This window comes from Cotesia glomerata, linkage group LG8 (assembly GCF_020080835.1).
Source record: "Cotesia glomerata isolate CgM1 linkage group LG8, MPM_Cglom_v2.3, whole genome shotgun sequence".
Taxonomy (NCBI): domain Eukaryota; kingdom Metazoa; phylum Arthropoda; class Insecta; order Hymenoptera; family Braconidae; genus Cotesia; species Cotesia glomerata.
The window spans coordinates 4,293,010-4,315,992 of NC_058165.1; the positions used below are offsets into that span (position 1 = coordinate 4,293,010).

The 22,983-nt window shown below is 28.6% G+C and overlaps 1 protein-coding gene across 3 annotated transcripts; it reads right to left on the minus strand.

The window, feature by feature from the left end:
- Positions 1 to 2,401: 2,401 nt before the first annotated feature.
- On the minus strand, positions 2,402 to 22,531 carry LOC123270574 (5'-nucleotidase domain-containing protein 3). Of its 3 annotated transcripts, none has more exons than XM_044736697.1 (9): positions 22,258 to 22,530; positions 16,607 to 16,782; positions 13,159 to 13,386; positions 12,750 to 12,752; positions 10,789 to 10,929; positions 10,536 to 10,693; positions 8,103 to 8,289; positions 7,887 to 8,027; positions 2,402 to 2,765 (listed from the first exon to the last, which is right to left on the minus strand). In XM_044736697.1, the coding sequence occupies exons 1-9, from the start codon at positions 22,457 to 22,459 to the stop codon at positions 2,409 to 2,411; spliced, it is 1,593 nt and encodes a 530-aa protein (XP_044592632.1). In that variant the 5' UTR covers positions 22,460 to 22,530; the 3' UTR covers positions 2,402 to 2,408. The 3 variants fall into 3 exon arrangements, with proteins under 3 accessions (XP_044592632.1, XP_044592631.1, XP_044592633.1); XM_044736696.1 differs by having other exon boundaries at positions 12,750 to 12,755; XM_044736698.1 differs by lacking the exon at positions 12,750 to 12,752 and having other exon boundaries at positions 22,258 to 22,531.
- Positions 22,532 to 22,983: the final 452 nt, after the last annotated feature.

The window sequence follows — 22,983 nt, forward strand, 5'->3', positions numbered from 1 at the left end:
GTACAAGTAATAGACACAAAAGTACAGATTATGACAGGAGCTAAATATGGCATGATAAAAAAATTAGGAAAACGGTTGACCCTGAAGGCCATCCCTGAAACTTCCCGCTAATTCCATACCTGGACGCTTAAAATTGCACTTAGGCCGTTTTTGAGCTCTTAGAGCTCAAAAATACAATTTATGTGTTGTTTTGAGCTCTCCGAGCTCAAAGAGATAGCTTTTCCATGCATTTGAGCTCTTCGAGTTCAAAAGTCTGATATAAGTTTGATGAAACACTATTTTTTGAATTTTCAAATCGCAATAACTTTCGAATGAATGAACCGATTTCCACGCGGTTGATAGCATTCAACGCAGATTTTTAAGCCTCATAAAGAATCTTAAAGTTTGAAATGATCGAACAAGGAATTTCGGAGTAATTCCGAAAAAACATTTTTTTTCAGTTTTCTTTCCTGCACGATATCTCTCGAACGAATGAACCGATTTTGACCGGATTAGCGGCAATCAACGTGGTTTTCCGAGGTTAAGAGCTGATTAGTTTTTGGAGATGATCGATAAAGCCGTTTAAAAGTTATCTAAAAAAACCACTTTGAAAAAAAAATTTTTTTTACAGTTTTTTTGAGATTTATCGAACTCTATCGGTCTGAATCGGTCCAAATTGTATTCAAAATCTAAGTTTGGCCAATTCACTTTCTGAATTATCGCTATCAGACATATTCGTTCGTTAAAAAAATTATTTCTTACGTAAAATTCAGGTTACTTTCACTTATGTAACTTAGTAAATCCCATAATAAAATTGAGATGAAATGTATGTGAAACCAATCTATTCGTGATGTGATTGGTTGAAAATATTTATTCTCATTCTGATTGGTTGAAAGTGAATATAATATACATAAACGACACATAAATATATCATAACAATAAATATGAGGCGCGCGCTTGCGCGCGCAAATCCAATTCTAGTCCCATAATAAAATTCCCATAATAAAATTGAGATGAAATGTATGTGAAACCAATCTATTCGTGATGTGATTGGTTGAAAATATTTATTCTCATTCTGATTGGTTGAAAGTGAATATAATATACATAAACGACACACAAATATATCATGACAATAAATATGAGGCGCGCGCTTGCGCGCGTAAATTAAATTCTAGTCCACTCTTATAATTTAGATGAAAAATATGAAAATATATCATGTAAGCAAACTATTTGTAACGTGATTGGTCAAATATATCATAAGCATGAAAATATATGCAAACTCTATAGTCAGGCGCGCGCCAATAGGCTTGCGTGCGCCAATTTAAATTCTAGTAACACTATATATACTATAGGTATGTGAGCTCAGTGTGGCGAGAGAGATTGCGCACAGTCACTTGCGCATGGCATCACGGCGCCATGTCTAACACGCTATTATCTATAGACTACGTATAGTATATATATTTCATCATAATATAGAGTGGCGAAGCGTCGCCACGGCCTGTATCGCCACGCCAAAAATCAGGTTTACCCTCCGCCTATAGATGTTTCACATCAAAAATTTGTTTTTATTGTGACTGGTGGGACAGGCATTGGTGACTGGTGGGACAAGTACAAAATGTCTACATCAAGTTGTCTATTAAAAAGACTTTTATATTATTTCAACCTTAGAAACATTATTGTTTGTATATTTAAATATAAATTATTTAGTATAATAAAAAAAAACTAATTAAAAATTAGTATTGATTAAAAAAAATTTTCTTTACAAATTAGTAAAATATTAACATTTAATAATAAATTGGGACTAAATTAGAATGAGTAATAATAAAAAATGAATATTATATTTTTTTAAATGATATTTTAATTATACCATTCAATACAAAGTACAATCATATAATCATAACAATTATTATTGTGTAAATAATATCCTAGTATAGCATCTAATAATATTGTATAAAGCAGCTCTTTAAATTTTAATTGCGCGATAGTTGTCAATTGAATATTTAAATAACAATGATACACTTATTATATCAATAATACAACTTTAATATGCAACAGTATGTATTTTAAATATTTACACAATCTCAACTAAAAATACTATTTTTTTTTTTTTTTTTTTTTTTTTTTCAATTAAAAAGAGCTAAAAAATGGCAGTTATTTCTTCTTTTAAGCTTATAATTGATGACATTAAAATTAGCAGTCACTAAAGAATTTTTTAATTTTTTTTAACAAAAAAATTATTTTTAAAAAATTGCATTTTTAATTTTTTAAAATTCCTACATGTTAATTTTTTTTGCCATAATTTTTTTGTTAAAAAAAATTATTAAATATCTGCTAAATTTATTTTCATTCATAATTCTAAATAATTGATAATACTAAATCGAAGTCACTAGAAACGAAAAAAAAAAATAATTTGCAAATAAAATAAAATTTTACACAAAATAACTGATGTATTCATGAGGCATTACACCACGTCGTGGATAAAATGTATGAGTATTTGAGTAATAAAGTAAGTTTGTAATAGAACTCATATAAATGTCTGCAAATCGGAAGAGCCTTCGTGAAAAATACGTCGGATTGTGATAAGTTCTAAATACAGATCCGAATTGTTTATTAAATACACGTTTTATGGCGTTACGCAGTTGGTCTCTTTCACGCATCCATTCTGCTAATTGTTCTTGGACTTCTTCTCCATCGTAATCTTGATGTTCTTCAATAAGCGTTGTTAGCATTTGAAGCCAATTTGCATTTTCTTTGAACTCTGGCTTGTTCAAATTTTCAATTTCATACTGAAAAATAAATTTGTTTTTTTTTTATTAAAATAAAACAAGTTGCAACTATAATTTTTTTTAAAGAAGCAGCTATCTCGTTGAAAGAAATAGAAAAGAAGAAACGTGACATATGGAAGTAAGCCAAGGAAGTGAAGGAGAAAGTGGAAGGATAACAAAGAAAAGAAGCAACTTTGCAATGTTTTAATTATGTGGATAAAATAAAGGCAGGCAGTGTAAATACCAAAAAGTTATAAAATAGAAAACAAGATAGAAAGAACCGATAAAGTGCAAAATGTATCACGAAAAATATATCTTTATGTAGAGAAGTAACAGAAAGAATTCTACACATTATATTAAGTTAAAATAATTAAAGTAAGTAAATGTACTTTAATAGAATTAAGTTTATGTAAAGTTATATGTACTCAGTCCTATTTCTAGGCCCTCAAGGCTGAAATAAATAAATAATAATAATAACGATAATTTTTTTTATTAAAATAAAACAAGTTGTAACTATAATTAAATCATCATTAAAAAAATTTTTAATGATCATTTTTCTTTATAATATAATTTGATGTAGGCTTAATTACGAATCTAGATATTGTAGCTGGTCTCATGTCGGAATTTCAAGGAAAGGTATTCATGTTCATATATTAAGTGTATCCTTTCGGTAAAAACAAAAAAAAATGTTTTTTTGAATGTTGTAATTGATTTGCCGCGAATTTATGATTAATTTATAAAAAATTGGATCATTACTTTTTATAGATTTATCCGAGCGTTTAAAATGCCAATTTAATGGTTCGAAAGTTACAGATTCGGGTAGGGGGCGTGAAGGTGTACGGACGCGTGTATAGGCAGGTGTGACGTTTTTTACTGAAAGCATAGATCTAAAAAATAAAAGTGACGCAAAACAATAATAATTAGAAAGCTAAAAAAAGCCCTGATCACAGATAGCAAATAGAAAAGTGCGCAAATCGAGGCAGGAGTTCCCTGAACATATAATTATCTAAGAATATCTTTGAGGTTAGATTTAAGTGAGATTTCGAGCTCCAAGGAAGGACGCTACCTTTCTCAAGAGCCCGCCTGCAACTATGAGAATTAAATCACAGAGGGCAACACTGGCCGCAATCGCGAAGACGAAGAATCGACAAGCAGAAGATCCAGGTGAACAAGTGCAAAAGCGAAGAGGCAGGAAAACAAACGCTGAACGGTTCCAACGGAGTAACAATAACAACACACAACCGATATTCAGCTTTCTTGCACCCAACAGGGATATGACTATGAGCAATGACGGAATCATGACTCGCAGTCGCTCACTACAGCAACTTACTGGAGCGGAGGCGACAGGTGATGTTCAGGTGGCTCCAAAAGCCACAAGTACGCCTCGCTAATCAAAAAAAGTACGAAAAAAGGACAACCAGGTGGATGTTGGCACAGACTCAGAAGAATACGATGAGGAGGAAATAGAAGAGGATGCAAACGCTACGATCATCTCGGCCGGAGAGACTTTTAACTCTCCTCACGTGTGTGAATGTTCCTGTGGGTTGATAAATATACTTAACAGAGTTAAGCAGGAAAAGGCTATCAGCTTGCTCCAGCAGGAAATCGCGGAGCTACGCACAGCTATGGCAGCATTAGTCCAAAAGCAGAACAAGAAAAATAAAACGCAGGCACAGGTAAGCCAGAGACACGATAACAACCCTGTGCAGTTAAATCCCGATGGGCAGAGGCTCTTCAACGAACTCACAGGGAGGCAGGCAGACTCCAAGGTACAGAGTCAAGAAGCTAACAGCATGAGAAAGAGATCTGGAAGCTCAAACAGGTATGATAGTAGACACTCCGTCTCAAGAAGCACGGAAGAACCTCAGACAGCCAACAAAGGTAGCTCGATAGTTGCAACAGGTAATATGCAGCACTCGGTCGAAGATGCAAGTGTAGCTCCCACTGCAGGAACTATCAGTAGGCCGGGTAGGATGAGCCAAGGCGAGCTGAGACATGAGATACAAGAAAGAAGATATAGGAGGAAGAATATTGTAATCAGTGGTGACCTTGATGGTGACTGGGCATCACCAGAGACTGCAGGAAGAAAAATCAAAGAAATGTTCATGGTGGAGCCTGGAATAAGAAGGATTAGACAAATCAAGAGAGGCTACCTCATTACTCTTGACCTGTTGAACACCAAAAAGGCAATAATGGCTCAAAAGAGCAAGTTGAAAGGCTCCAACATTTGGATTAATGATGACCTTAGGCAGGTTGAGACGCAGAAATGGTTAAAAAACCTTGCAAAAGAGCAACAAAAAGCAGGAAAGAACGTTTGCAGCAGGTAAATGAAGCTCTCTATAGACGAGGCCTGGTGGAGGTGGGATGACGTGGAAGGAGACTTAGTGCCCTTTCGTGTCACCAACTAAGCGCTGTAAAGACCATACGAATATCACCCTATGGAATATAGCAGGAGCAGGGAAAACAATCAGTGCAAGAGAATTCATCGAGAAGTCGGACACTGTCATCTTGCAGGAAACATAGGTGACAGAGAAGCAAGAAGAGAGTGTTAAAGGTAGGCTTAATAAGAATTTTAATTGGTGGTCTAAGGCAGCAGTCAAAAAGTTGGGAGCAAGCGGAAGACCAAGCGGCGGGCAACTGATAGAAGTTAGAAAGGAGATCAAAGAGAGCTGGAAAGTAAGTGAATGGGCCTCTGGTCTCTGCTTGCAGTCCAAAGAGATGTACATCATCACTGAGATGGAATGTCAGGATATTCCGAGACTGATATGGCAAGAAGCTGAGGTAGAGGAAGTGCAGCAGAGACTGGAGGAAGGGCTGCTGATAATGAGAAACAAGCAGGAGAATAATAACTACAGCAAGATCAGTTCATCGACCTTTAGCCCTCATTACAAGTTTATCAAAACCTGTGAAGGCAGCGAGCCATACTGGAGGGACCAGAGCATAAAACCATGGATGAAGGAGATCTGGACGAAGCTAAGGTGCGGAAACATCAGCAGGCACTTGAAAAAAGGATTCTCCAAGGACTGGTCGTGTAGGCTTTGCAAAGGGGAAGCAGAGACATTGCCGCACCTATTTATATGCAGAGAGGCCATGAATGCTTGTGACAGCAAAGTTGCGTAGCATATGAGACAGCTGGTTGACGGAAAGTTTGAGGTGGACCTTGAGTATGCTATTAAAGACATTTTGAGAGGCCCGCCAATCAAGGAAGTACAAAGTGCATGTACTTTGAAAAAGTATTGGACCGAATAAAATTCGGAACTTCAGAAGCTAAGCCAAAGAATGGGGAAGAAGAGTCCAGGTAGACAGTGCAATTACAAATAACCAAAATGAAGCAAATTATTAAAGTTTTACTTATAATTGTTAATTGAATGTAGCATGGGATGGGACAGTATTAAAGTTTTTTTGTAAAAGCTGTACTTAAGAAAATAAATAATAATAATAATGGTTTGAAAGTTACACTGATGGAAGGATTTATTAACTATTAATAATTTAATTTATTTGAAGACAATTATTTAATTTATTAACAGTTAATAAATATTTTTTAACATTCAATAAATATTTATTTTGGAGGAAAGTACATTTATTAATAGTTAATAAGTATTTATTAATAGTTAACAAATATTTATTAACAGTTAATAAATATTTTGTTGAGTGAATTTGTTTCGCTTGCAATATCATATGATATAAAGATTGCTTATAAACGAAAATCATCTTTATAAATTACTTGCATTAATTATATTACATTATAATAACGTTTATTGTAAAATAGCAAATTCTATCCCAGCTCATAATTATCTTTTATATTTTTAAATATTAAAAACGTTCAATTATTTAGTGAATTAAATTGTCATGTATTCCAACTATAGAGTTATAAAAAGTGTCAAAAGAAAATTGCTATTTTTGCTTTTTATTTTAAATAAATATTTATTAACAGTTAATAAATTGTTCCTAATAAATTACTCATTAACTATTAATAAATATTTGTTAACTGTTAACAAATATTTATTAACATTTAATAAATAATTTAATAACTGTTAATAAATATTTATTAAATCCTATGATGTTAAAAAATCATTTATTAACAGTTAATAAATATTTTGTTGAGTGAACTTGTTTCGCTTGCAATGTCATATGATATTAAGATTGCTTATAAACAAAAATCATCTTTATAAATTATTTGCATTAATTATATTACATTATAATAACTTTTTTTGTAAAATACCAAATTCTAGCACAGCTCATAATTATCTTTTATATTTTTAAATATTAAAAACGTTAATTTATTTAGCGAATTTAATTATTATCATGTATTGCAGCTATAAAGTTATAAAAATTGTAAAAAAAAAATGCTATTTTTGCTTTTTATTTTAAATAAATATTTGTTAAAATTAACAAATATTCATTAACCATTAATAAATATTCATTAACAGTTAATAAATTGTACTTAATAAATTACTTATTAACTGTTAATAAATATTTATTAAATCCTATGATGTTAAAAAATCATTTATTAACAGTTAATGATGCTTATTAAATATAAACAAATCCTTCTATCAGTGTAATTTTATTCGAAGAATATTCTTCAGGCAAAAATCATAATTCTAAGCAAGTTTATTAAATTAGTAAAAAAATTTATAATTGATAAACATTTTTTTATTTTTGTAGTTCGTTATCACTTTATCTAAAATTATTTTTTTTTCTTCAGCAGAAATAAAATTTTTTAAAATTATAACATAGCTCATTTTTTAAAAAATAAATTTTTTCTTTCAGTATAATAGTATAATTGACAAAAATGAAAAAACTCTTAATTAAAACGTGAATAAAGTTAATATTATAAAGCTTAATAAAAAGAGCTGCTGCAAAATGACACATTGTATGTAAATGAAAGTTCTTTACGTGAATTAAGAAAAAACTTCCCACGACATGGAATGTTTTGGTACAGTTTGATCTAGTGACCCAGATTCTGCACATGCCCCGCCTTTATTCGTATATATATTTTAATAGAAGCTAGATGTTTTTACTAGACGTTAATGCTCACTTTCACCTAATAATTCTCGTTATACATATATAACAGCTTATATTTCCTCAAGCAAACACTAATCATAATCATAATAACAATAATAATAATAATAAAAGACGTACTGTTAATTCTTGTATGATTGCCCCTGTTCTCCAGCCATGCTCCAAGGTGACATCCGCCAAATCGCTGTAAGGATGATCTCCAAAATAAAGAACCTGATGACCTCTCCATCCTGTCATATCTTGCAATTGTTTAACAGTTCCCTTAAAAATTTAATTTAAAATTTAATTTAATTTATAAACTCAAAATAATTATTGCAAAAAGTTTTTTAACTTTACTTCGAGATATATAGTCCCTTTTTCAAGCTTCGTCACTCGGTCCCAAAGCTGCGTTTGTTGGATTTCATCGTAAACTCTCAAAGGTCTAGATTCGTCCGTAAAAAATCTTGGCTTTCTAGCTTGTACTATTACGACATCAAAATAATATTTCCAATCATCCCCAACTAAGAATTTCATGCCTTTATTCCTGAAGAACAGAAAATAAAAAGAAAATTTTGGAAAATACAAAATTGCACGCCTCATAATCTTATTTTCCACAATAAAATTGATTAAAATAAAATAATAAAAAACAGAAAACTCTGCTATGGTTTAGTGGTGCAAAAATTCTAAGGTGAGGAAAAAAAATACTATAACAAAATTTATATACACAGAAAAAAAAATTTCTTGACTGGAGAGCAAAATTCTTGGCTCAAAAAAATTTTTGGGTGCCTGAAGGAAGACTAAAATTGTGTTGGCCGAAGTAAAAATTTTTCTTTAAATTCTATTCTTGGTGGAAGTCATTTTTTCTTAATTCAAATTATCATAAATACTTGATACAATAAATTTTTATATTTGATCAAGATTTTTAGATACTTTAGGGAAGCAGCGCCACCTACTTCTGCTAAGAAAAAAATTTTCTCACCTTGAGAAAATTTTTCTCTTGAATGTTTGATACCTATTTTATATTATTTTAGCGTGCAATTATACATATTGAATAAAAAAAAATGATGAAATATTATTTGATCTTCCCAATTGACATGTTAATCCGAACAAAAACAGTTTCACTGTAAAAAAATCACGCCAAGTCCACGTTCATAAGACTATTAAGAAAAAAAAATTTTATTTCTTTACAAAAAGATATAAAATAAAAAATTAAAAAATCCAAGTAACCGATATGGTTGTATATGATTTTCGGAAGTTAAAAAAAATTTTGTTGTAAATTTAAAAATTAAAAGAAACAATTTTGGAACGTATTTAGTGTGCATGGTTACGAAAAATTTCACTTTTTATGAAATCCCTAAAATCTATCTACTAGGACTTTTAAAAAAAATTGAAGTACACAATGACGCACACCAAGTACGTTTTAAAATTGTTTCTTTTAATTTTTAAATTTACAACAAAATTTTTTTTAATTTCCGAAAATCATATACAAGCATATCGGTTACTTGGATTTTTTAATTTTTTATTTTATATCTTTTTGTAAAGAAATAAAACTTTTTTTCCTTAATAGTCTTATGAACGTGGACTTGGCGTGATTTTTTTACAGTGAAACTGTTTTTGTTCGGATTTCAGTATTTTTTGTAATTATAATAAAAATTGACAATTTTAATTTAATACATTTCCGGTGGCAAACTATCCCCTTTAAGCTATAGTTCATGTAAAAGTTATTCATGCGCCGCCTGGCGTGTGTAATTGAAAGCTGTAAAATATCTTTTTTTCACTGTAGTTTCCCATCTATTATAAGATTAGCATGCATCCTTATATTATTTAGTCTCTGGCCGTCCGCTCTTTACATAAGAAAAAAGTTAAAATCTAAAAATCTGGGTCGCTATAGTTTGTGCTGATTATTTTTAATAATTTTAAATAGAAACTAGAATTTAAATTTGCGCGCGCAAGCGCGCACCTGACTATAGAGTTTGCATATATTTTCATGCTTATGATATATTCGACCAATCACGTTACGAATAGTTTGCTTACATGATATATTTTCATATTTTTCATCTAAATTATAAAAGTGGATTATAAAGATAATTGATAATAATCAAGTAATACGCGTAATAAAAAGCATGAACTACTATTATAAAATATCATATAAAAAAAAAATCAAAATAAATTTGAAAAAATATTTGTAACCTCAAAAAACCGTTCTGCTTACAGTATATACACACTCGGTAGTCTGGCTTGAGAACGGAACTTGGCGCCAGACTCTATCGAGTCTGTTGATCAATAAAAATAATAATCAAAATTTACTTCTATCTTTATATTTAATTTTTTGGAGCAAGAGGCTGAATTTTCTCAAAACAACAAGATTTTCTTGACTTAAATAAATTTTCTTGGATCAAGATACGTATTTCTTAAAGCAAGAGAATTAATTTTGTTGGAATAAGTGAAATTTCTTGTGTCAAAAAAAATGTTTTTTTTTTTTCGCTCAAGAAAATAATTAGGAAAAGAAATATTTTCTTGGCTCAAGTAAACCTTTTTTTCTGTGTATAGATATACAAATACACAGTCGTATCTTAGTTTTTTATAAATAATAATTAAACGACAGTGAATTGAACGGTCATATTAATTGAGAAAGTCCTTAATATGTTCGTTTAGATGATGAAAAAAAAATTATTCCGGTTAGGATTATTTTTTCGAGCAATTTTCCTGCCACATACGTCCACTGGCGTGCAATTATAAACTTTTAAATAATTAAAAAAATCTTATGGAGAAAAATTATTTTTTACTTACACAAAATGAAACGGACTGTTTGTTACTAAAAACATTTTTTTATTCGCTGCTTTGAGTCGAACAAAAAATTTCGTGAGATCTTTGTTTGGCTCAAGGTAGTCCGAAACATTATTAGCGACTAATTGATGCATAATCGGATGACAACTTTGTACAGAATTCTGTTAAATTAAACAAAACTATCAACTTTCATAGTTCTGGCATTATATTTAATATTATATTTGTAATAATAGTTGATTGATTTGGTGATAGTTACTTTTACATCTCGGAAAAGTATTTCTGGATGATAATCTATTTGGTTTTGCAGAAAATACTCCGTAACGTTGCATAATAATCCCATTTCTGGGACAGAAAATAAATCGGCTAATTGTACCATTTTTTGTCGATTTGGTCCATCCTAAGTAAAATATAAAAATTTGTTGGTATATTTATTATTTTTATATAGTAAATTTGTAATTAACTAAATTGTTAGTTCTAAATATAATAAATCAGGTACTCTATGCCAAACCGGTGATTTTTAAGTGACTTTTTCTGAGTCACTAATAGAAGGATTTAGTTCTATTTAATAAAATTTAGTAATCGTTACTAAATGGTTTAGTAACAAACCTTCAATTACCAAATATTTAGTAATAATTATTAAATAATTTATTAAAGCCCATTTATTTCCACCAAATAAATATTTAGTAGTATTTAACAAATGATTTATTGCTACGCAATAAATCGTTTATTGGTATTAAAGAAATTTATTTTTTAATTAATTTTAGCGTACAACCTTACTTTTTTACTCAAAATAATTAAAAAAATAATTTTAAGTAAAAATATAAGATATTATAAAGAAAAGAATTTCATTAAATTATAATTTTTTATTTGAGACATTTATAAAATTTAAAATTAAACAAGTTTTTAACATATCAATAATAGACTAATTGAAAAATTTTAACTAAACTCCACTGAGAAATTACATATAAGCCATTTGGGAGGATGTGTGTTTTCAAAGGGAAGATAAATCTCCCAAAATCGAGCTGAATAAAATAATCTAAGTCAGTTAATAGATAATGTATCACATTGGAATAAAAGCATAGCCATTTACCGACAATAATTACCAAAGAAATATTTAGTACCTACTACTAAATATTATTTGGTGGAAACAAATATTTATTTCCATGTAATAAGGCTTTATTTATATTAATATAATTTATTTAGAATAAAAAAATGATTTATTAAACTGAAACTAATAATATTGATGAGTAAAAAATATTTTTCTCTCCCAAATAAAGGACTAAAAATTTTCTTACTAAATCAGTTAAGTGCTTCGTACTAAATCAGTTAAGTAATCCTTCTATCAGTTTAAGCGCCCTTATGATAGAACGATTTAGTTCCATTTGATAAGATTTAGGAACAAAGTTTTTATTACCAAATATTTAGTAATAATTACTAAATAATTTATTAAAGCCCATTTATTTTCACCAAAGTAATATTTAGTAGCATTTAACAAATGATTTATTGCTACGCAATAAATCGTTTATTGGTATTAAAGAAATTTATTTTTTAACTATTTTTAGCGTACAACCTTACTTTTTTACTCAAAATAAATTAAAATAAATAATTTTAAGTAAAAATATAAGGTATTATAAAGAAAAGAATCTCATTAAATTATAATTTTTTATTTGAGACATTTATAAAATTTAAAATTAAACTAGTTTTTAACATATCAATAATAGACTAATTAAAAAATTTTAACTAAACTTCACTGAGAAATTACATATAAGCCATTTGGGAGGATGTGTGTTTTCAAAGGGAAGATAAATCTCCCAAAATCGAGCTGAATTAAATAATCTAAGTCAGTAAATAGATCATGTATCACATTGGAATAAAAGCATAGCCATTTACCGACAATAATTACCAAAGAAATATTTAGTACCTACTACTAAATATTATTTGGTGGAAAAAAATATTTATTTCCATGTAATAAGGCTTTATTTATATTAATATAATTTATTTAGAATAAAAAAATGATTTATTAAACTGAAACAAATAATATTAATGGGTAGAAAATATTTTTTCTCCCAAATAATGACTAAAAATTTTGTTACTAAATCAGTTTAGTATTCCGCACTAAATTCTTTTAGCATATGTTTAAAATCCCCTAAAAAGTGACTGATTTATTATAGATTACTTTAATTAATTAGTGAATTAGATAGAGAAATTAAAATTTACCTTCTTCTTGTTTTCCATTATTGATAACAATCGATCGCACGAATAAACAATTACATGCAAGTAAACATACAGGAAGTTAGTAAATTACTCATAAGTGTAATAAGTATGCTTTGGATAAATGGAACACAATAAACTCTTCGGGTAAAACGGATATCAAATATTTGTTAGTAAGTTTTTAAAAATTTGTTACACAATTTTTAATTATTAACAAACTGTGATATGAATATTTATATTAATAATTGATACCTTTTATTAATCCGAATTAAATATTTATAGTCTCACTAATTGTTTAACTTTGAGTTTTTATAAAGTTTTATTGCGCTTAAAGAATTTCTTGCGTTTCATTCTTCCTCTCATATAGAAAAAACGGCAATAAGGTCTCAATACAAGTAGTGTGATTGATACTCACCTGAGAGTGTTTATGTTGCGACTCGACGTAAGCAATCGGTATGATCCGGTTTTTATAAATTCTGAGAACCTCATCATCAGGAACCGGATGAAGTCCACGATAAACAGTGCCAAGTTGGATCTGCAGAAAACTATCGAGTTTCAAGAGTAAACCTTTTTCAATATCATAATGAAGACCACGGACTGCGAAATCATCTTTATATTCTAATTGAGCAATTTTTTCTGGATACTGCATCATAAATAAAATAAAATAATGTTATTAGAAATTATATTCACCCAATTTTTTCATTTTTATTAATAAATTTTTTTTCTATATTCTATTTAAGCTATTATAAAATATTTATTTTCTTAGCTAAAAATTAAATTGTGTTATCAAAACTTTCCACAATAAAAGATAAATTATTAAAATAGTTGCTAATTTTAAAATGAATTTAAATTTAATTATTAACGAAAATATCGAAAGTTCAAAGAAAGTATTTTAATTTCGGCTAAATTTACGCTATAAAGACATTTACATCCAAGATTTAATTTTTTGGGCGGTATTCAAATCCAAGTTACGGCAACTTTACTTTGTTATTTTTTTTTTAAATAAAAAAAAATTTTTTTTTTGGGACAGAACGGATTGTTAGTAACTAGGAAAATGAAATTGAAGAAATAAATTTTAAATAAAATCAAAAATAAATCTCATAAGGATTAAACGGGGAATTTCTAGCTAAAGGAGCTTTAGTAAACTTTAAATTTGGATTTAGCTCATCGAAATACATAAGAAACATATATTATAGGGTGTGCCAAAATTCAATTTCCGTGAAGAAACTTTTTAAAATTGGAATTTTGAGTTCCGCTTTTAACAGGAGCTGTGTTTAGGGATTTCCTGAGACATTTTGGGTTAAGACGATTTATTTGATTTTCATAGAATTTTTAACAGGAGCTTTGTTTGAACACTTTCAGCTTTTTGGGCACTTCTACAGCGGAAATGCCCAAATAAAGCTCCTGTTAAAAATTCTATAAAAATCAAATAAATCGTCTCACCCCAAATTGTCTCAGGAAATCCCTAAACACAGCTTCTGTTAAAAGCGGAACTCAAAATTCCAATTTTAAAAAGTTTCTTCACGGAAATTGAATTTTGGCACACCCTAATATATAATTTAGTTAAAAATAAATTTTTTCACTTGTATAACCATTTTTTCGCGCTTTTTAGTGGTTTTTTGCAATTTGCTTAAAATTTTAAGGATTTACGAGCCAAACTAACCTGAAATTTGGATTAACACATCGAAATATATAGATAACGTTAGAATGGGTCTAGTCAAATGTACAAACTACTTTTTTTTTGTTTATCGGTGTAATTTTTAGCACGATTATTCATTTATTTTTTTAATTATTATTATTGATATTATTATTATTATTGAAAATTTTTTTTATATTTAAAAGATAGAACTACCTTTGTAGATAAAATTATGAATTTATTACAAAGAAAAAAAAATTAACTTGAATCAAATAAATAATTTTGAAGAAGAGTGTCCAGTAGCCTATTGGGCCCGGCTCTTGTTACACGGAAAAAAGTAAACTGTAATAAATAACAGTCGATTTATAATAAGTAATGATCAACTGCTAAAAATTATCATTTCAAACAGTAAAATCGTGATTTTACTATTCACTTTATAATATTTACCATTTAAAAGTTACAATTTACTCTTTACATGGAAGAAAATACTATTTCAAACAGTATAATATTCGCTATGTAAATGTCTAAAATGTTAAAGTATAATAATTAAGAATTCAGACTTTGATATTTATCATTTCGTACCTAAAAAATGATCTTATGATATGTAAAAAGTATAAAATAAAGTTAGTAAATTTCTTATAAATCTGGTAAATTTTAAACGCAACGCTAAAAATCAAACTGTAATTATTGACTTGCTTGGACTGGTAAAATGTATATTTTAAAAGTATAATTTTTACTGTTTCAAATGTTAAATTCTCCCAAAGTGAGACCCCCTTCTCTTTCATCTGAGTTCCCCTTCTCCTCATAATATCGACTATATATTGAAATGGCAATTTTTACTGTTTGAAACAGTAATTTTTTAAGATGAAAGAGTCGTTATTTACTATAGTGACAGCTACTAATCACTTATTTTAGATATTAAATTATAAACGGTGGCTTTTATATTTTCTACATTAAGTTCAGTAATATTTATATTTTTGGCACCCCGATGTCCGCTTTACTGTTTGAAACTATAAAATTAACCGGAATCCGAGTGAATAAGGTTAAAGCCCCAATTATTGACGGGGGTCTAAATATTGACACCCTAAATTATTTTTAAATATATTAAATTATCTGTAATAAGAATAACGATCAAATAAATTTTTATTAAATTTTAATTAATTAAAAATTGAAAAAAATCACATTCAGTTCAAAATATTAAATATTGATCATTAAAAAAAAATAAAGTTAGCACCAGTTCATCAAATCAGCTTACGAGCGTCTATTTTCTTAACAACTTTGGTTAGAAAAGCATTTTTTTTTAATTGCCGAGTTTAAATTAATTTTTTCATGTAATTATATGATCTATTTTTTTTTTAATTAACAATATATGAAATATTCATAAAATTAAATAATCGAAATTAATTGTATGCTTTATGATATTTAAATAATGGGAGTCAATAACTAGTTCATAATTTTTATGGTGAATCCCATATTGACAGCCAGTCGACAGCGCTATGACGCCTTTTTTTTAAGTATAAAATACGTTATATACGTGATTATATTCAAGGCTCTTAACTGTCAAATAACTCGGCGTGGTTTAGTGTTAAATAAGTTTTTAAATAAATTGTTATATTTTTCATAATAATTATTCATTCATAGAAATTATTATTAATTAACTTTAATAATATTGATTACTTTATATCAAGATTTTGATAAATAACAATATAACCAAATGATTCGACGCATGTGCAGTAGGGGCGTCAATAATTTGGATTACGGTACGTCAATAATTAGATCAATCAGTTTTTAACCCGTCAATAATTGGTGTATCCAGATCATATGATTAATTATTTAAAATTAATTAGTAAATATCACTGATTATCATTTTAAAAAAGAAATTGATTAGTTAAAACATTACTGAAGACATTACCACAAACAAAATTCATCGATATTTATATTTGATTGCTTAAAAAATGAAATCATAACTTTGTCTCTTATAGCGTCAATAATTGGGGCTTTTACCTTATTACAGTTTACTTTTTTCCGTGTATGATTTTATGATCTTAGTAGTTTATGTGGCTTATAAAACAAATTAAAAAAATTAAAAAAATAAAAATTTTGAAGAACTTGATCTTTTTGATTCAGAGTAGAAAAATTCTTAAACTAGTAAATTTTTTTTGGTTCAGGAAAATTTGACTTAATTCAAATTAATTTTTATTTTTTGGGTAGATAAATATTAAATTACCTTGTGTTTTTTAATCAACATATCACGACCTAAATTATACAATAAATAATCCATCGACGGCTTATAACACGCTAAAGTATAATCATAATCAAATCCATAAACTTGAACTTCTTTTAAATCCAATTCATTACAGGCGAATACTCCATTTGCATTAACATCTGGTGGTAATTTTTTAGCTGAAAAACATATCACCATTAATAATAATTAAAATTAAATTTTGATTAACACATTTACATTTATAATGAATAAGTATATAAATAAAGGAAGAAATGCTAAGAACAACACGAATACATGAGATTTAATCTTATCATTATGAATGATCAGCCGTTTCACCGCCTAATATGAAGCATCCATGAAATGACGATTTTCTCTGTTCTAGATTTTTCTCATTCTATTTTAACTTCTTATTCTAACGTGTCACAAGTTTAATATTTGAAATACATAATGTTAAGACTAACTTCTTTCTCTTTTAATTTTATTTAACATCATCATCATCACATCATCATTCATTAAACCGTAATGTTAAGATCACGTGTGATAAAACTTTATGCAGTATCGACGTCGAGTGTCAATCTGTCAGGTATGTATAGTGATAAAATGATAAAGATCCATTGAGAAAATTTATTCAGTTCATTTTTTTAATTGATTTATTTTTAATGATTTAAATATCGGAATTTTCCATTACATACCTAGTGAATTTTATAACATTTAATAAAATTTATTTTATATTATTATTGTTATTATTATTATTATTATTATTATTATTATTATTATTATTATTTGATAAAGAGTTTGTTATTATTTTAGCTAAAGTACCCGATCCGATTTGAAGACTATTTAATTTTTAACTTCCCGCTAAGAAAATCGAAGATTTTCAAAAATCGGGAAGTTATTGTTTTCACCCCGTTTTGCAAAAATCGAGTTTTCATCAGATCTCGACGTTTGAAGGTCACAGGAAGCTTCCCTGACTATCCCCGCGAGGTTGTCACGGCGTCTGTATGTATGTGTGTGTGTGTGTGTGTGTGTGTGTGAAAGTATGTGAACCGCTTATAACTTTTGAACGGCTTGACCGATTTCATCGCGGTTGGTGCCATTCGAAAGAACTTGACCAAACTTAGATTTTGAGAACTATTTGGACCGATTCAGATCAATAGATTTTGAGAAATCTTCAAAAAACTGAAAAAAAAATTTTTTTTCAAATGTGGTTTTTTTGGAATAACTTTTAAACGGCTTAAAGGTTCAATTCCAAAAACTAATCAGCTCTTAACCTTGAAAAACCACGTCGATCGCCACCAGTCCGGTCAAAATCGGTTGATTCGTTCGAGAGATATCGTGAACGAAAGAAAACCGAAAAAAGTGTTTTTTCGGAATAACTCCAAAATTCCTAGCGCGATTAATTCAAAATTTAAGATTCTTTGTGAGGCTTGAAAAACTGCGTCGAATGCTTCCAACCGCGTAAAAATCGGTTTATTCATTCAAAAGTTATTGCGGTTTAAAAATTCAAAAAATGGTGTCTTATCAAATCTCTATCAGACTTTTGAGCTCGAAGAGCTTTAAAGCATAGGAAAGCAATCTCTTTGAGCTCGGAGAGCTCAAAATAACCCATAAATTGTATTTTTGAGCTCGAAGAGCTCAAAAACGCCATTGGTGCAATTTTAAGCTCCTAAGTATGGAATTAGCGGGAAGTTGCAGGGATGGCCTTCAGGGTCAACCGTTTTCCTAATTTTTATTATTATGATTATTTAATAAATTATTTGTCGTATAAATTTTTAAATAATTGTATAGATACGTTTTATTATTATAATCATAAGCACAAAAAGTATTTTTTATTTAATTTTATAAAATCTTATTAATTTTATAGAATCATTTCAATAAAAGTTTCAACGGTCTACTAAAAAGAAAAGATTAACTGTTAAAAAAATCATTTTTGACTTTTAAGTCGTTACAAAAAATTCTAAATTTCTTAAGCAATAAATTTTACAAAATTTTTAAAACAACCAATTTTTTAAATTATCATAAAGTCTTACAAAATAAAAATTTTTCAACTTTAAAGGCTAACAATTTTGAGAAATTTTTAATGTACAGATTACATTACTAATTTAAAAAAATGTTAGAATAACGAAAAAAAAAGTATTTTTTTATTAAAAATTTATTTACTTAGCTTTTAATAATTGAGCTTAACAGGCGAGACCATCTTTTTCTCGCTTTGCTCTCACGGAGTTTAACGGAACTATCTCTGTCGCACTCCTAACAGCAGAGCAATTGCAGTTTCGATTGATTTGACGAAACGAATTAAATTTTTGAAAAAACCGCTTTGTGGTGAAATAGTTTATTAAATTATCTATTATCTCTAAAAACGTTTTTTCAAAATTTCCATTCGTTTCGCTAAGACGATTGAAACTGCAATCACTGGTCTCGGCTGTTATTAAAGAGAACTTGATACTCGGTATCACTGATTATAATTTAAATCATTAAAATTGGTTTTATCTGCAGTGCTTTAAATCTAAACTTAAGTCTGACTTTTAACATACAAATTCTTGTTTATGCTCATTCACCTCATTTTTATTGATTGTAATTAGCTAATTACATTCTTCAAACCTTTGATTGTTATCATTGTTCTATTAAGAACATGTAGCACAGAGAATATTTTAATTTTTAACAAGATACTAGGACGCTTTTTGACCACGTAATTATTGAATAAAAAATCATTAAACTTGGCAGGAGTACGTAAATAATATTCCTTCGTAAATTGATTCTTTTATTTTTAAATTTAATCATTGAAAAAAAATAATTAAATGATAAATAAATAGGTAGTGTTCGCGCATAAAACTCCCTTATCTCAGGACCTATCACATATTCAACTAAATAAACTTTACTATAAAGAAATTACTAATAAATGTACAACCAATATAATCGGAGAGATTGATTTAATTTTTTGGTTATTCTTTATTTTAGTTTAGATTACTTATAAGACAGAATTATTAAAATGCAGCTAGACTACGGTAGAAAACTAATTATCAACAAAAAATTTCATTTGCTATATTTTGATGTAGACCGTAAGAGAGTGCCGAAAGTAAATTATCTAGTTTAATTTTTAACTTCCCGCTAGGAAAATTGAAAATTTTCAAAAATCGAGAAGTTATTGGTTTTACCCCGTTTTTCGAAAATTGAGTTTTCAACGGATGTTGACGTTTCGAGGTCCTAGGAAGCCTCCCCGAATGTTTCCGCGGTGATGTCCGTGTGTCTGTATGTATGTATGTGTGTGTGTGTGTGTGTGTGTGTGTGTGTGTATGGCCGTATGTAAACCTCTCATAACTTTTGAACGACTTTTGACCGATTTCATCGCGGTTGGTGCCATTCGAAAGAGCTTGACCAAACTTAGATTTTGAATACCATTTAGACCGATTCAAAGCAGTAGATTTTGAGAAATCTAAAAAAAAACTACAAAAAAAAATTTTTTGAAATGAGGTTTTTTTGGAATTACTTTTAAATGGCTTCACCGATCAATTCCAAAATCTAATCAGCTCTTAAAATCAAAAAACCACGTCAATCGCCGCAAGCCCGGTCAAAACCAGTTGATTCGTTCGTGAGTTATCGTTGTCGAAAGAAAACCAAGAAAAGTGTTTTTTCGGAGTTACTTTAAAATTCCTGGCTCGATCGATTTGAACTTGAAAATTTTTCATGGAGCTTCAAAAACTGCGTCGAATGCCGCTAACCGCGTGAAAATTGGTTCAATCATTCAAAAGTTATTGCCGTTTGAAAATTCAAAAAATTGTGTTTTATTAAACTGCTATTAGAGTTTTGAGCTCGAAGAGCTCAAATTGATACAAAAATAATATTTTTGAGCTTGAAGAGCTCAAAAACGTAATGTATAGTTTTGAGCGCTTAAGAACAAAATGAGAAAGAATGGTTCACTTGGACCAAGAAAATATTTTTCTTGCTAATTATTTTCTTGGGCGAAAAAATTTTTTTTTGACACAAGAAATTTTACTTATCCCAACAAAATTAATTCTCTTGCTTCAAGAAATACGTATCTTTATCCAAGATAATTTATTTGAATCAAGAAAATTTTCTTGTTTTGAGAAAATTTTTCTCTTGCTCCAAAAAATTAAGTTCTTAACAGAAGTAAATTTTCTTGTCTTGAGAAAATTTTTCTCTTGCTCCAAAAAATTAAATATCTCGATAATAAATTTTCATTAATATTTTTATTGACAAACTTGTCAAATGGAAAGATCAAATAATATTGAACCATTTTCTTTCATTCAATATGTACAATTGCGTGCTAAAATAATCTAAAATGGGTATCAAATATTCAAGAGAAAAATTTTCTCAAGGTGAGAAAATTTTTTTCTCAGCTGAAGTAGGTGGCGCTGCTTCCCTAAAGTATCTAAAAATCTTGATCCAATATAAAAATTTATGGTATCAAGTATTTATAATAATTTGAATTAAGAAAAATTACTTCCACCAAGAATAGAATTTCAAGAAAAATTTTTACTTCGGCCAAGACAACTTCGGTCTTCCTTCGGGCACCCGAAAATTTACTTGAGCCAAGAATTTTATTCTCCAGTCAAGAAATCTTTTTTTCTGTGTAGTCTGATAACCTCCTTTAGTGCATTTTACATGTGTTTCAAGCAAACAAACCGATATAATATAATATTATTAAATTGGCATTTGTTGTTACTGGTCCAGGCTGAATTATCGACATCAGACTGTACTACATGTTCTTAAGTCAAGATGATAAAATTCAAGGCAAAAAATTGTTGAAATAAAACAACTAGCTGTCTTTAAAATAATTTTCTTGGATCCAGATTATCTCTTTAAAATACAAAATTTCTTAATTATCTTGACAAAGTAAAATAAAAATAAGCTTTTTGCTTATTGAACCATAATTCAAATATTGTTAAAATATCTATGTAAACATGTTTATTTTCTTATATGTACTTTTCACTCTTTTTATTTTGCATCATTTGCCATTTGGCCATTGCCTTGGCATTTAAATTAAATAAATAATTAAAAAAATTTTTAAGTATTAAATTAAGAGATATTTTAAAAAATCGTTCAATTAAACTAATTTTTTTAGGTTTTTACAATAAAACAAGTATTTTCTCATATAAATCTTGAACAAATCTATTTTTTTTTTTTTTTAATAAATTAGCTGAAAAAAAATTTTTTTTTTTTATTTTATAAAAATTTTATCACTTCTTTTAAGAAAAAGTTGCTGTAAAAATAAATAACTTAAAATAAATTTATAAAATTTATTTTCAATAAAAATAAAATAAAATTTTTTTTAAATAATAAAATTAACCAATTATAATTTTAAAAAATAACGCGCAAATTAAAAAAATAATACACGTGAATTCAACGAATTAAAATTTGATTTATTGCGCATGTGCAGAGCCAACACACATTTCTAAAGATTATGCGCATAATCATGCGCGTTAGAAAAAGCAATAGAGAATCAGCTGATTACACAGTACTTAGTAAATTTTTACGTAATAATAATAATAATAAAAATAGTTCACATAATATTGAGCTAAGTAATATATTAAACAATAAATTTTCTTTAAAAAAAAAAAGAAGAAATAAATTAAAAATATTTAAAAATAAAAAAAATGGCGCCAATTATAAATTTTAGTGCGCATGTTACTCACATTTACATTTTTCCTTCATCTTGAGATAATTTTCTCTCATTTTTTCCCGAGAAATTTTTCGTCCTTCAACGTGTAATCCGCTGCCATGTCCAGCGCGAATGATCGTACAATTTCTTCCATGTCGTAAAATACTGTTAATTAGAACACTGCACGTATTACCGTATAAACTAACAACGAGAGGCGCCACGAGGGATGCGGACATGACGATGGTCAACAGACTTCCCCTTGGCCTCGACGCGACGACGTGATTCCACCAGACGGGATAGTGAACATGAGCGAGCAAGGACAAGAAAAAGAGAAAAAAGATTGATGGAAAGAGAAGAGCGATAAAGAGAGATAGTAATTTCTGGTGATCATCTGTTGCGTCTGCGTCAAATCTGGTTCTTTTCTTCACTAACACGCGAATCGAAATTATTGAGTAATTGTTTCATTGTTTTATCGTTAATTACTGTTAACATAATGACTGAATTTTGATGTATTTTTTTATCAAGCGCTTAATTAATATATCTTTTATATTACATTTTAGATAAAATTCTATCAATAGTTAGTTTTAGTAAAATTAAAAAAAAAAATTTATTTTGAAAAATGAACAATGTAATCTATATTATTGAGAGAGTAAAAAAAATTTTGTTTCTAGGGTAGTCATATGGTAAAATCGGTTTTCTCAGTAAAATTTAGTGTCATTGCAAAGGAAATTGTGCCTTTTGAAGGTTTTATTTCATTCTC

Excerpts from the sequence above, each read along its gene's own strand:
- LOC123270574 (XM_044736696.1), bottom strand. The coding sequence starts at position 22,459 with ATGTCCGCATCCCTCGTGGCGCCTCTCGTTGTTAGTTTATACGGTAAT. Across the intron at positions 8,290-10,535 it reads AACAGTCCGTTTCATTTTGT|GAATAAAGGCATGAAATTCT; the intron begins GTAAGTAAAAAA and ends TCTGTTCTTCAG. Across the intron at positions 2,766-7,886 it reads CAATCATACAAGAATTAACA|TATGAAATTGAAAATTTGAA; the intron begins GTACGTCTTTTA and ends TTTATTTTTCAG.